The 13159-nt window shown below is 46.5% G+C and overlaps 1 protein-coding gene across 2 annotated transcripts in view; it reads left to right on the top strand.

The window, feature by feature from the left end:
- KIF25 (kinesin family member 25) overlaps positions 1–13159 on the top strand; it is a 79487-nt gene that overhangs the window by 49144 nt on the left and 17184 nt on the right. For both annotated transcript variants that reach the window (XM_048487162.1, XM_048487170.1), the window contains exon 12: positions 660–814. In XM_048487162.1, the coding sequence (XP_048343119.1) occupies positions 660–814 (155 nt within the window). The remainder of the gene's footprint in view (positions 1–659; positions 815–13159) is intronic.

Below are 13159 nucleotides of genomic sequence, written 5' to 3'. Positions count from 1 at the left end.
TTTCCCACCTGTGTATAGAAATGGTTTGTTGATGAAAATTTGAAACTACTGTACATGTTTTGGATGATGTTAATGTAAAAAGCAGTCAAACATTTCCCTTTGCATAGTGTCTCTGAAACCAGTGTTTGGAATGTCGTCCCCCCCCCCCCCCCCATCTTTAAGCTGCTGCTTTCATTGGCATATTGACTTTGAAGAACCTATCTGACATCTGTCTCGTACCAAAATGGTTCTTTTCTCTATTCATGTTTAAGATTCCAGTCCAACCAGAGTTGGTCAGGGTAATCAGTGGTGTGCTAAATGTCCTTAAATTTAGTCAGTCCAAATTGCTACATTTTCAGTTGAAGTTTAGCATTTTAAAAGTTGTTTCCCTAGACCAACAGCTAAAGTATGTACTGGCCCTGGATCACAAAGGCTATATAGGCTAGATATTTCTGACTGCCCACAGTATTGTACTGAAAGTAATTCTTTTTAAAATATATATTTTTTAATTTTATAGTTACATACAACTAGAAGCCTGGTACTGAAAGTAATTCTAGGCGAGTTCAGTGAGAAAAAATCGGAGCAATATCGATCATAGAGTTGGAGGAAGGCTGTGAGGGAAACTGTCATGTATGTGATCACATTTGCTATTTTTTTAATTCCTGTGTTTCTTTTGCTAGGTCTGTTAAAGATGCAGTGGAGTTCTTGGAGCTGGTTCATAAGGGCCTACAGTTAAGAGTCAAACATCCAACACTTGTACATGCTCATTCATCCCGTTCTCATCTTGTGGTAACGTTGACCATCACCACAAGGAATGTCTTGGGGGATGACTTTGGTAAATATCTTGACCGTGTCACATCTCTAAGATTATCAGAAAGCCACAGTTCCCAGTGAAGTAACTGATTAAAACATTTTAATGTTAAGGGTGAATTCCATATTAAAACTCACAGTCTTCTTTTATTTAAATCGAGGCCAGAAAAATGCCTGAGGACCACTCACTAGGGATAATTCTGGGACAGAAAGACTTTCTTGGTTAAAAATTGGGGCTGTCCAACCTGGATTCAAATTAGATTAAGCTTCCTAAATTTATACCCTACCCACCCAATTGTCTCAAAGATCTATATGGCTTGTCTCTATAGGCACACATCTGGAAAACAGAATCATTATAAAATCATGTATAATTCTTCACTTAGACTATGTAATGCGATATTACTCTTTTTAGACTAGTCCAATATTGATACTACTTCCAGGCTTCAAAATGATTTCTTAAATTATTGTCCTGCTTTTAAAAAGAAAATGCTATTTTTAATTCATCTTTTTAAAATTATGCTGCCAGCAGTGGTATGCATTTAAAGTTTATGACTTTTAAAAGCAAAAAAGTATACTCCCAAAGAGCTCCTCTAATTTTTGTCCTAGCCTTAAACAGGGAATAGGAAGGGTGCAAAAGAAAAAGGGGAAGGAAAAAACAAAGCCAGTAAATAAAACAAAGCAAAAAAGAGGGGGCAAGGAGGAAATGAAGGTGAAATATTTCCAAACAATTACAAATAAATACTGTAATAAGCTTCACAAAGCTCTAAAAATTCAGCCCAAATGTAACTGAATTTCATTGCTGTATCCTGACGGTTAAATGCTGTTTTTCCCCTTTATTGTTAAATCCAGTAATTCTTTTCTCCAGATTTCAGTATGTGTTGGGGCTACAGTTTTCCAGTGTTAAAGAATAAATGGCAATAACGGCAGTCCTTAAAATGCAAGATTTCTGGTCCAATGAGAATTCCCATTAGACACACTTAGGCTGTTTCTGCACAGCCCAATAACAGCGCTCTAGGGATGGTAAAAACACTGTCCCTGGGGCACTGTTCGCACAGCAGGCACTGCTGCATCACAGCAGCGCCATGCTTGTGCCCCCCGAGTGCCACGAAAACACTGCTTTTGAACCTGGCTCGGGGAGTGAGGTTTATCAAAAGTGGCATCTTCCACCCACTGCGGGTGGAAGGTGGTGTTTTCCCCGCACTGGCCCCAAATGGCTCCTTATCTCCTCCTGGCTTCCATCGCTCTGTGGAGGCCAGGGGACATGCCTTCTGGCCTCTGTCCCTGCAGCTGTTGCTTTGGCCATGAGGGCGTGTCCCCTGGCCTCCACAGAGCGACGGAAGCCAGGAGGAGGTAAGGAGCCATTTGTGGGGCTGTGCGGCCGTATGGAGCTTGTTCTGCCAGCTGCGCAGCCAGCGGGGCCGTTCATGCGAATAGCCCCAGGGCTTGCATTGGCATGAACCATGGCTGTGCAGAAACAGCCATGGTTTAGGAGTAAGTTGACAGAGAAATTCTGCAAGTGCTCAGTTTCTCCATCCCACAATGACAGGGCAAGCCCATTTCTTATGTGTTCCTGTGCCTTCAGGAGCCACACATCAACCTCATTATGATCCAAAAGACAGTAAGGGCTGTTTCTGACAGTGAGGGCTGTTTGACAGTGCAATGCACTACCTTGGAGTGTGGTGGAGTCTCATTTGGTGGTTTGTAAAGAGAGGCTGGATGGCCATCTGACAGAAGTTCTTTGTGTATTCCTGTATTGCTGGGGGCTGGACTTGATGGACCTTGGGGTCTCTTCCAACTCTATGATTCTATGACTTAATCTGTGGAACTTGTCTAGTCAAGGACCTCACATGATAGTTGAGTAGTTGTGGTGATGGTTTGGTATAAATTGCAGTCTCTGATCAAAAGAAAATTGTTTGATAGCTTTGAGACCACAGCTCCTAGGTGGTCCTTGCATTTTCAGGCCTGCTGCTGCATCCCATTAAATCTGCAGATCATGCACTTATGAAAATGATTCTGTTTAATTGAAAGATAATAATATTCCCAGACAAGGTTTGCTTGGATCTAGACTAGCATTTTCCTGAGTTCAAGGATTCCTGTTTCCCCCCCAAAGTGCCTGACTGAGATTTTTCCAGATTAGTTAGTTTGCAGACAAGTTTGCAGACAAGACCATCTGGCCAAGCAAGGAGTTTAATTCCATTATCGGCATCTAATGCCAGTTTGATCTCTTGCTTGTGAACAGTTACGTCTACAGTATTGGGGGATTGCAAATGGTATATGCCAGAGGCTCTTGGGATAAAAGAAAAAAGGGGAGGGAGAGGGAACACTTGGTCCTGTGTCCACAAACCGTGCTGCGGAATGAAGTAATTGTGGATCTTTGTTGAAACTATATCTATTGTATGCATTCCAGGGTCAGTCCCACTTTGTATAAAACCTGGATCTCCCTGAGTACTTCCCAACTTAGATGAAAGATGTTGGCTGGTTTTTATGCACACTGGCAGGAATGCCTTAGCACAGGCTAGAAAAACTGCCCAAGTTACTGTTGGCCTAGTGCACAGCGGAAGGACTAGGTGCCAACTCACCCTTGCTAGAACAGGAGGTAACTGCTTGCAGTATAAGAAAAAGAAACACTCAGACAGTAGATTTAGTTCCAACAGGAATACTTTATCTCTTGTTTCTCAAAGGAACAAAAATAACAATAACTATCCACTCTCTACTCTGACAACAATCTGAGCCCGAACCTGAAGGTGAAGGAGAGGTACTGAATTGGGTATGCAGTCTTCTTATATAGTTTTGTCCAGCAAATCATTAGCTAGATGATCTAATCATCCTGGCCTGTGACCTTTTCACTTCTGCTGACTGTTACATGCCAATCACTGCAGACCCAGACAGAGAGGCTCCGACCTTTACAATTATGCTGACTGATACATGCCAATAACTGCAGAACCAGACAGAGAGGCTCCGACCTTTACAGATTCTGCTGACTGTTACATTCCAGCGTCATTCTAGACCAGCATATGACCACCTTCGCAGTAATTTTCAATAGCCTGACACCCCTTCCCATATCTGGTTGGAATGTTGCCTCATTACATAATATTTACAAAACAAAATGAATTACAAACAAAAAAGTCGATTTCACATTATTTACACTCATTACATAGTTAGTACATAGTCAGTACACAGAGTTACTTATTTCACTCACTTTGTACAGAGTCGCTTATAAGCTAAATTGTATACATCTGCTAAACCCAAACCAAAACACCAAGTCATTATGTTTTTTGTATTGGTAATGGCTTTGTTAAGATGTCAATAGAAGCTATGTTTTGCCAGATGGATTCACAGTACTTTGCAACTTAATCATATTTCGACTGTATCAGTTGGTTTTCCACATTTTGGAATTTCACAGCTACATGTTTAGTACCGACTTTTAAGGTTTTTCGCTCTCTGCCATGGCTATACATGTCTGTGAGTCTTCAAAACTGTTATAGGTTGTTCACATTTCTCACCCAGGTCTTTTAGCAACTGCATAACCCATTGTAGCTCATTGCATGCCTCATTAAGAGCCGCATACTCTGCCTCAGCAGTTGAAGTGGCAACCGTTGTTTGTTTCCGAGATCTCCAACAAATCGGATGGCTGCCATATTGCATATAATAACCACTCACTGACTTACATCCTGAGTCCTCTGCAAATGAGCTGTCCCAAGCATACACCACTAAGTCCTTGTTGTTTTGGTTAGAAAAGTGTAAACCATAGTTAGCAGTTCCCTTCAAGTAACGAATTACTCTTTTAGCCCCTGCCAGTCTTTCTCAGTAGGTTTTGCAACTGTTCTACTTAATAAACCTACAGCAAAAGCTATGTCTGGTCTTGTCCAGTTAGCAATGTGCAGCAGGCTGCCAATTAAGGAACGATATAGGTCTTGCCTTTCAAATGCTTTGCTGTTATCTTGCTTACAAAAAACAGCCACCATTGGGGTTTGTGCCACTTTGGCATCTTGCAGACCAGCTTTTTGTATGACACCCTCTATCTTTTGTTTTTGTGTCAGAAACACATCCCCTTCTTCAGATTTACTGACTTGAATACCCAGGTATTGCTTTAGATACCCCAAGTCTTTCAGCTTAAAGTGTTTACTCAACTCAGTGTAAAGTTGTTTTGATTTGGTTGTCTGTTTTGCAACCACACAGAGATCATCAACATAAATCATCAAAATGATACATTCATCACCAGTACCTCTGGTATATATACAGGCATCGGCCACACTTTGGTCAAATTTCATTTCACATAATGCTTTGTGTATGCACCTGTTCCAACATCTGGCTGACTGTTTCAGCCCGGCATTACAAAGCTTTTGTTGAGCTTATAAACTTTATCAACTTGTTCATGCTCATAACCTGGTGCTTGCTTCATGTATATGGTCTCTTGCAAATCTGCATTTAAATAAGCTGTTTCAAAATCAAAGTGCCTCATTTTAAAGTCTCTTTGCTCAGCCAGAGCAATCACTAATCTCATGGATTCTGCCTTTGCAGTGGGTGCATAAGTCTGATCATAACTGTCAAACTTTGTTTGAGAGAAGCCTTGTCGACTAATCTTGCTTTATATTTGCAAGTCCCATCGGGCATAGGTTTACGCCTGTATACCCATCTTGCACCTATGATCGGCTTATCAGTAGGTTTATCAACAATGTTAAACACTTTTAAGTTCACCAAGGATTCAAACTCATTGTCCATAGCCTGATTCCATTTTTCCTGTTCCTCAGGTGGACATTTCAACATATCATGGAAACCTTTGTGGTTCTGTCCCTAATTGGCACACTCTCACTTCTTGTACCATAAACCTTTTTGGTGGTATGCCTTTATTTGCTCTTTCTGATCTGCGTGGTATAGCTATTTCTCCAGTTTGCTCAGCCCCCCCTCTCCCTGGCTTCCTTCCTGATCACTATCACTGTTCTGTTGTTGCTTAAGGCTCGGAGCAGATGTGTGACCTTGAACAGGGAGTGGGGGTTGTGTGCTGTCACTAGGTACTGTGTCATGGCTTACTGGTGGTAAGAACACTTCAGAGTTTTGATGCACATGTTCCCAACCTGTATGCTTTTCAAAGTTGGCACTGCGTGAGATAGCAATTCTTCCATGACCCAATGAAAATCTATAGCCTTTGGTATTCTGCGCATATCCTACAAAACGCAGTCTCTGCCATTTCTTTTGTCCTTTTTTCCGTTGCTGTCTGGGAATGAGGACGTTAGCAAAACTCCCAAATATTCCTAAAGGTGTTTCAGGGAAGGCCTTTTGCCAAACATTCTGAAAAATGGTGTTTCATTGATACTTGAACTCCACAACCTGTTTATTACATGTGTGGCAGCTAAGACAGCCTCTCCCCAGAAATGGAATGGAACCTTTGCATCATTTATCATGCAATCCCACATTTATTGAAGAATGCCTAGTCTCCTCTCAGCCACGCCATTTTCAGCCGGGCTGAACGGATTTGTTCTCCTGTGGCTAATACCTTTCTGTGTCAGCCATGTTTGGAATTTGTTCCCCATGAACTCACCGCCTCTGTCAGATTGCAGGCAAGCCACCTTGTGAGGGAACCTCCGTTCAATCATTGAGACTCATTCCTTAAACCTTGTAAAGGCTTCATCCTTAGATTTCAACAGCAAGCAGTAAGAATATCTGCTATAATCATCAATCAGCAGAAATATATATATCGCGTAACCCCTTCGCTTGATTGGAAAGGACCAGCTAAGTCTGCATGGACTAGTTCTCAAATGGTCTTTCCATTTGTTCACTGTAGCTCTTTTTGGGGATTGGATAGGATTTCACCTGTAACCCCACTACAGACTGAACAGTCTAGGAATGCTTTTGCAAGGCTTTTACACCCTCAAATCACATACTTTTGCCAACTGCTTGATGGTGGCAAAACTTGCATGTCCTAGGACTCTTGTGAAGATAGGTGCAATACACAATCATCATGCATAGGCTTATTAGCTAGACTTTGAAACATTCATTACACATTTTCATATTTTGGTTCCTTTATCAGTCATAATAGCTTATACATTTTGTCGCATGGGAGTGTACCTTTTTGCACACTCTATGTCATTCTGCCATACTGTACAACCCTCCGTCTATCAAATATAGTTTTCTTGTACCCTTGTCTTCAGCTAAACTTTTCTGGGGACGCTTCAACAAACAAAAAAAAATCCAGTCCAGGAGACACACAACACATTTTGCGTAACTTTTTACCTAGGCATGGTATGTAGGCAGTTCCTTTGCAGCGTAACAGCAGCTGGCAGGATCCATCGGCCAAGCTGACATGCTTCACATCTCTGCCTCGAGGACTCCTCAGTCCAATGAGTGATGATGATGGGCATTTACGACATGCGTTTGAGCAGGCAGAGTCCAAGAGCCAGATGGGTTGGTTCCTCTGGACATCGGTTCTCAGCAATGCCGTCCAGTAGTTCTCCTTCTTTCCTCTTCCCCGTTGTCCTTTAGCTGGCCCCCTTCTTCTCCCCCTTCTGTGGGCATTCTCGGAGAAGATGATTAGTAGAGCCACAACGGAAACAACGCCGAACTGCATATGACCTTGGACAGTTCGAAGGGGAAAGCTGGGTTTCACACTTTTGCCTCTGGAAACAGCTGGCTTCTCTTTGGCTGTGGCTGAAAAGCAAAACTGTATTTGTTTCTGGAGCTCCAGAAGCCGTGCAGTCACATAGTCTAGAGTCAAAATCATCTTCCATTTATGCTCTGCATACTATAGACAAAATTGTCCCAGCTGGGTCATCTAGGGGAAGATAGTACAATATAGGCCCTATGCTGTTCCAGTGAAGAAAGTCATGCCTCTGTCTTCCAGCTCTACCGAATAGTGTAATGCGCGGCTGTTGGACATGGTTGGCCAATATTTTCACCTCCTTTCAGCGCTTCAAAATTGTATAAACGTCTGGTCAAGATGTACCTTGGAACCAGCAGTCTCTGCATGCCTGGTACAGGTCCTTCAACACCTTCCCAGCAGTCAGGAAGCCTTCTCTCAGCAGCCCGTAGATAGATGTGAGCTGGGAGTTTTCCACAGCCAACATTATGGACGCCTTGGCTCTGGCATCTGCCCTCTGCTCTGCTGCTGTGCCTGGGTTCCGGTGGGGTCTCGACTACAGCCCATAAATCTTCATCACTGCGCATGAGAAAGCTCTGCATTTTTCACACTCCATGCTGAGTAGTTCCCTGCAGTCAGCCTGCTCAAAAGGCAAACTGCAATACATGGTGGATGTCAATCGTGTCACACTGCCTTCGAATAATCTCTCTAGCTTCAGTGGTTAGGATACTGGGCCCATAACCAAATTGTTGGCCTAGTGCACAGCCGGAAGGACTAGGTGCCAAACTCACCCTTGCTAGAACAGGGGAGGTAACTGCTTGCAGTATAAGAAAAAGAAACACTCAGACAGTAGATTTAGTTCCAACAGGAATACTTTATCTCTTGTTTCTCAAAGGAACAAAAAAATAACAATAACTTCATCCACCTCTACTACTCTGACAACAACAATTCTGAGCCCGAACCTGAAGGTGGTGAAGGAGAGTGTAACTGAATTGGGTATGCAGTCTTCTTTATATAGTTTTGTCCAGCAAATCATTAGCTAGATGATCTAATCATCCTGGCCTGTGACCTTTTCACTTCTGCTGACTGTTACATGCCAATCACTGCAGACCCAGACAGAGAGGCTTCGACCTTTACAATTCTGCTGACTGTTACATGCCAATCACTGCAGACCCAGACAGAGAGGCTCCGACCTTTACAATTCTGCTGACTGTTACATTCCAGTCATTCTAGACCAGCATATGACCACCTTGCAATTTTCAATATCCTGACAGTTACAATACATAAGATGCAGAAAATATTGCTTAAAAAGGTTTGAAACAACAATAAAAATTGTCCTCAAGAACATAAGAACTAGCCTGCTGGATCAGACCAGAGTCCATCTAGTCCAGCATTCTGCTTCTCACAATGGCCCACCAGGTGCCTTTGGGAGCTCACATGCAGGATGTGAACGCAATGGCCTGCTGCTGCTGCTGCTCCTGAGCACCTGGTCTTCTAAGGCATTTGCAATCTGAGATCAAGGAGGATCAAGATTGGTAGCCATAAATCGACTTCTCCTCCATAAATCTGTCCAAGCCCTTTTTAAAGCTATCCAGGTTAGTGGCCATAACCACCTCCTGTGGCAGCATATTCCAAACACCAATCACACGTTGTGTGAAGAAGTGTTTCCTTTTATTAGTCCTAATTCTTCCCCCCGGCATTTTCAATGAATGCCCCCTGGTTCTAGTATTGTGAGAAAGAGAGAAAAATTTCTCTCTGTCAACATTTTCTACCCCATGCATAATTTTATAGACTTCAATCCATATCTCCCTCAGGCGTCTCTCCTCTCTCCAGACTAAAGAGTCCCAAAAGCGCTGCAGCCTCTCCTCATGGAAAGGTGCTCCAATCCTTCAATCATCCTCAAGTTGCCCACCTTCTCTGCACTTTTTCTATTTCTTCGATATCCTTTTTGAGATGTGGTGACCAGAACTGAACACAGTACTCCAAGTGCGGTCGCACCACGGCTTTATATAAGGGCATGACAATCTTTGCATTCTTATTCTCAATTCCTTTCCTAATTATCCCCAGCATAGAGTTTGCCTTTTTCACAGCTGCCATGCATTGAGTTGACATTCCCATGGAACTATCAACTAAGACGCCCAAATCCCTTTCCTGGTCTGTGACTGATAGCACTGACCCCTGTAGCGTGTATGTGAAGTTTGGATTTTTTGCCCCTATGTGCATCACTTTACATTTTGCTACATTGAACTGCATTTGCCATTTCTTAGCCCACTCACCTAATTTATCAAGGTCCGCTTGGAGCTCTTCGCAATCCTTTGTGGTTCTCACCACCCTACATAATTTGGTATCATCTGCAAACTTGGCCACCACACTACCCACCCCTACTTCCAGGTCATTTATGAATAAGTTAAAGAGCACTGGTCCCAAAACGGATCCTTGGGGGACACCACTCCCTACATCTCTCCATTGTGAGAACTTCCCATTTATACCCACCCTTTGTTTCCTGTTCCTCAACCAGTTTTTAATCCATAGGAGGACTTCCCCTCTTATTCCTTCATTGCTGAGTTTTCTCAACAGTCTCTGGTGAGGAACTTTGTCAAAAGCCTTTTGGATATCCAAGTAGACAATGTCCACTGGTCCCCCCTTATCCACATGTCTGTTTACACCTTCTTTTTTAAACCTATGGTGGGTGCAGGTTTCCCTCACTAGTAGATTACACAAGCAGCAGCTTAACTGAGAAGACATAGCTACATTCTTCTAGCAGTGCCATGTGTTTGAATGATGGACTTTAAAAAGTAGAAAGGTTCATAGCTACATTGGCAAATATCAGCCCCTTGCAGAATATAGACATAATTTAAAAAGAAAAATCACAGCAGATGTTCCAGTGGCCAGAGGCTGTTAGCTGCTTTGGAACTGCACAGCCTTCATTGTTATTTTGAAAAGTTTATGTTAGAAGATTTGCTGGGAAGAGTACTTTTTGGCTATTGTTATGATGTCACAATCCTCCTTCCAACCAATTTCCAGTACCAGGTACCCTTTGTACATCTGGCAGGGATTAGGTATGTATGAAAGCAGAACCACTTGCATAATTGCTGCAGATGGTGAGACTTTACTTCGCTCAATAATCACACAACAACGACAGGCTGGAAAGGAATGGGCCGCAGCCCAGTTTATTAATATTCAATAACATAATCAACATGAACTATGTACAAAAGAGCTGGGCGGCAAACGGGTCGCACATCAGATCCCAATCTCCATTGGGAACTGACGGGAAGGGAAGCCCCAGAGATAACACTCCGGCTTCACCCTTCCCGCCCCTGCTGAGGAGACGGGCACCGGCTAAGCCCATGGCCGCCTATCAGCCCGCCCTCCTCTCCTTGCTTGCTGGGGTGTCGGGCACCGGCTAAGCCCGCGGCCCCCTATCGGCCCGACCCAACCCCACTCCTTGGGGTGTCGGGCAGCGGCCCGGCCTGCCGGCCTGCCAGCCTGCCCGCCCCACCCCTGGCCCTTCCACAGGGCACAAGCCTGGGAGACCCAGCCGGAAGGCTCGTTTTCTCCCCAGATGTGCGACACCCGTTGCAAACCCGCCACGAGCTGCCCCCCTTGCAGCTCCCCACCCAAGCTCCTCAAGCCTGAGCCTGTCTTGACCGGACCCAGCGGAGGAGGATGTACCGGACCGATTGAAGCCACAAGTCCATGCCCCAGCAGGACAGGCGGACGCCATCCGGCTCAAAAAGTTCCTTGTTGTCCCGGGTGATCTCAGCATGGTCCACCACCGCTCCCCCGAGGGAGAGCACCACCTTGGCGGCCGCCTTGTTGACTTTTCTGCAAGCCCTGTCCACGGCAGTGGGGTCCACAGCTCCCCTCCAGTGGACCCGCTGCAGCAGCTCGGACCAGACCAAGGTCATGCCGGGCCGATGTCTGGCGAGGCTCCGCAGCGTGGTGGCCACCGCACAACGGAGTTCCAGACCCGACCTGTCCGGGAGATCCTCCTCCCCCAGGTGGATAACTAGGAGATCCGGTGTGGCCAACTGGAAAATGTACTCGATGAGCTTGGGCTCAAGTTCATGCCAAAAGCATGTGCCCTGCTGCCCCAGCCACAGGTAACTCCTTACTGTGAGCCCTCGAGTCCGAGATGTCTGGCCCCATTCGGATGCCGAGCAGGTGTAGTCCCCGCTCTGTTGACAAGGTTGTGCCCTCATGACCTACACCTGTCGTAAAAACAGTTCCTGCGCCGTCCCTGGAGGCACTTCGTGAAGAGAATCAACAAGTCCGGATGGGGGGGCAACATGTAAGAAGCCCGAAAAGCTCCCGACCGCCCACCTCCCCCCAAAGGTGCGGATGTCCTGCCTGGGCCCTGCCCTCTCCTGAGCCGCGGTTGCCAGGCGGCCCCTATTCGGAAGCGAGTGCGTAAGCCCGAATTCGGGCGGGCGCTGGCAGCCCGGCCACGCTGCCAAGCATGCCCGAAAACCACCAGCATCTGGAACCTGGTGAGGGGAAACCGGTCCTCGTGTACCAGCGGAGCATGCCGCCTTCCCATCCGGGGTAGAGCCTGTGCCGGGCTTTCAAGCAGATGAGGGAGGCGAGGGGCAGGTGAAAGCGTCGCCCAGCAGGACCGTGACATGGTGACCCAGGCATCAGCGGCCTTCCTGGTCGTTGTTGGAATGTGGGCAAGCCCACGCATAGACCATGTCCCCCCCCTCGACAGGACGGTAGGTGCTCCCTTGTGCCAGCTGCGGTGCTGGACAGCCGGTTCCTAGTGGGGGCAACTAGTTCCCCGGGCCTGAAAGCCCCATGATGTGCCAGGTGAAAGGTGGCTGCGAAAAGTAAACGCTCATAGCGTGAAGCGCACACCTGCCGCAGCTCCCCGGTGACCGCCCTTAACACCTCCCTGGTGACTGGGCGCCGGAGGTCCCTCAGTCTGGGGCCCACCCGCCGCCAGCCCGCCGCCAGCCGGCTAACTACAAACGCCTTGGTCACATCTGGGAAGCCCGACACCCTGCAGTAAAAGGCGATGCCCACCAGTTGCACCCCCATGGAGCGTGGGTGCATCCCCCGCCCATGGAGTTGTACCAAATACTCCAGTAGGAGGCCTGTGTCCACCCCGCCACAGACGGGGCGCCCCTTGGACGCTGCGTAGCTCCAGAAGTCGCGCACGGCTCTGTCGTACTGCCTGCGCGTGGCCGGTGCCAACAAGTTCAAAACAATGTATTGTCAAAGGCTTTCACGGCCGGAATCACTTGGGTGCTGTGTGGTTTCCGGGCTGTATGGCCGTGTTCTAGCAGCATTCTCTCCTGACGTTTCGCCTGCATCTGTGGCTGGCATCTCATGCCAGCCACAGATGCAGGCGAAACGTCAGGAGAGAATGCTGCTAGAACACGGCCATACAGCCCGGAAACCACACAGCACCCGAGGAGTTCAAAACACCTGTGAGGATGGTTCGCTGCCAAGGTTCCACAGGGATGGCGAGATAAAGCATCGCTGGGAACAGCTCCGCCCCGGGGGCCAGGCGCCGGAATCGATCCACCTGCTGGCGAGATAAAGCATCAGCGATCTCAATTTGCAAACCTGGAACGAAAGCAGCTTTAAAAGAAATGTTATAGGTGAGGCAGGTGAGAACAAGATTGCGAACCAAACGCATGACCCGTGCAGATTTGCTCGACTGCCTGTTCACCACACGCACCACCACCTGGTTATCGCACCAGAAAAGCACCCTTTTATTGAGCCAGAGATCATGCCAAATGTGCACCGCCACCAAGATGGGGAACAGTTCTAGAAAAGTGAGGTCCCTGGTGA

Source organism: Sphaerodactylus townsendi, linkage group LG01 (genome assembly GCF_021028975.2).
Source record: "Sphaerodactylus townsendi isolate TG3544 linkage group LG01, MPM_Stown_v2.3, whole genome shotgun sequence".
Lineage (NCBI taxonomy): Eukaryota > Metazoa > Chordata > Lepidosauria > Squamata > Sphaerodactylidae > Sphaerodactylus > Sphaerodactylus townsendi.
This window is presented reverse-complemented; position numbering and strand designations above follow the sequence as displayed.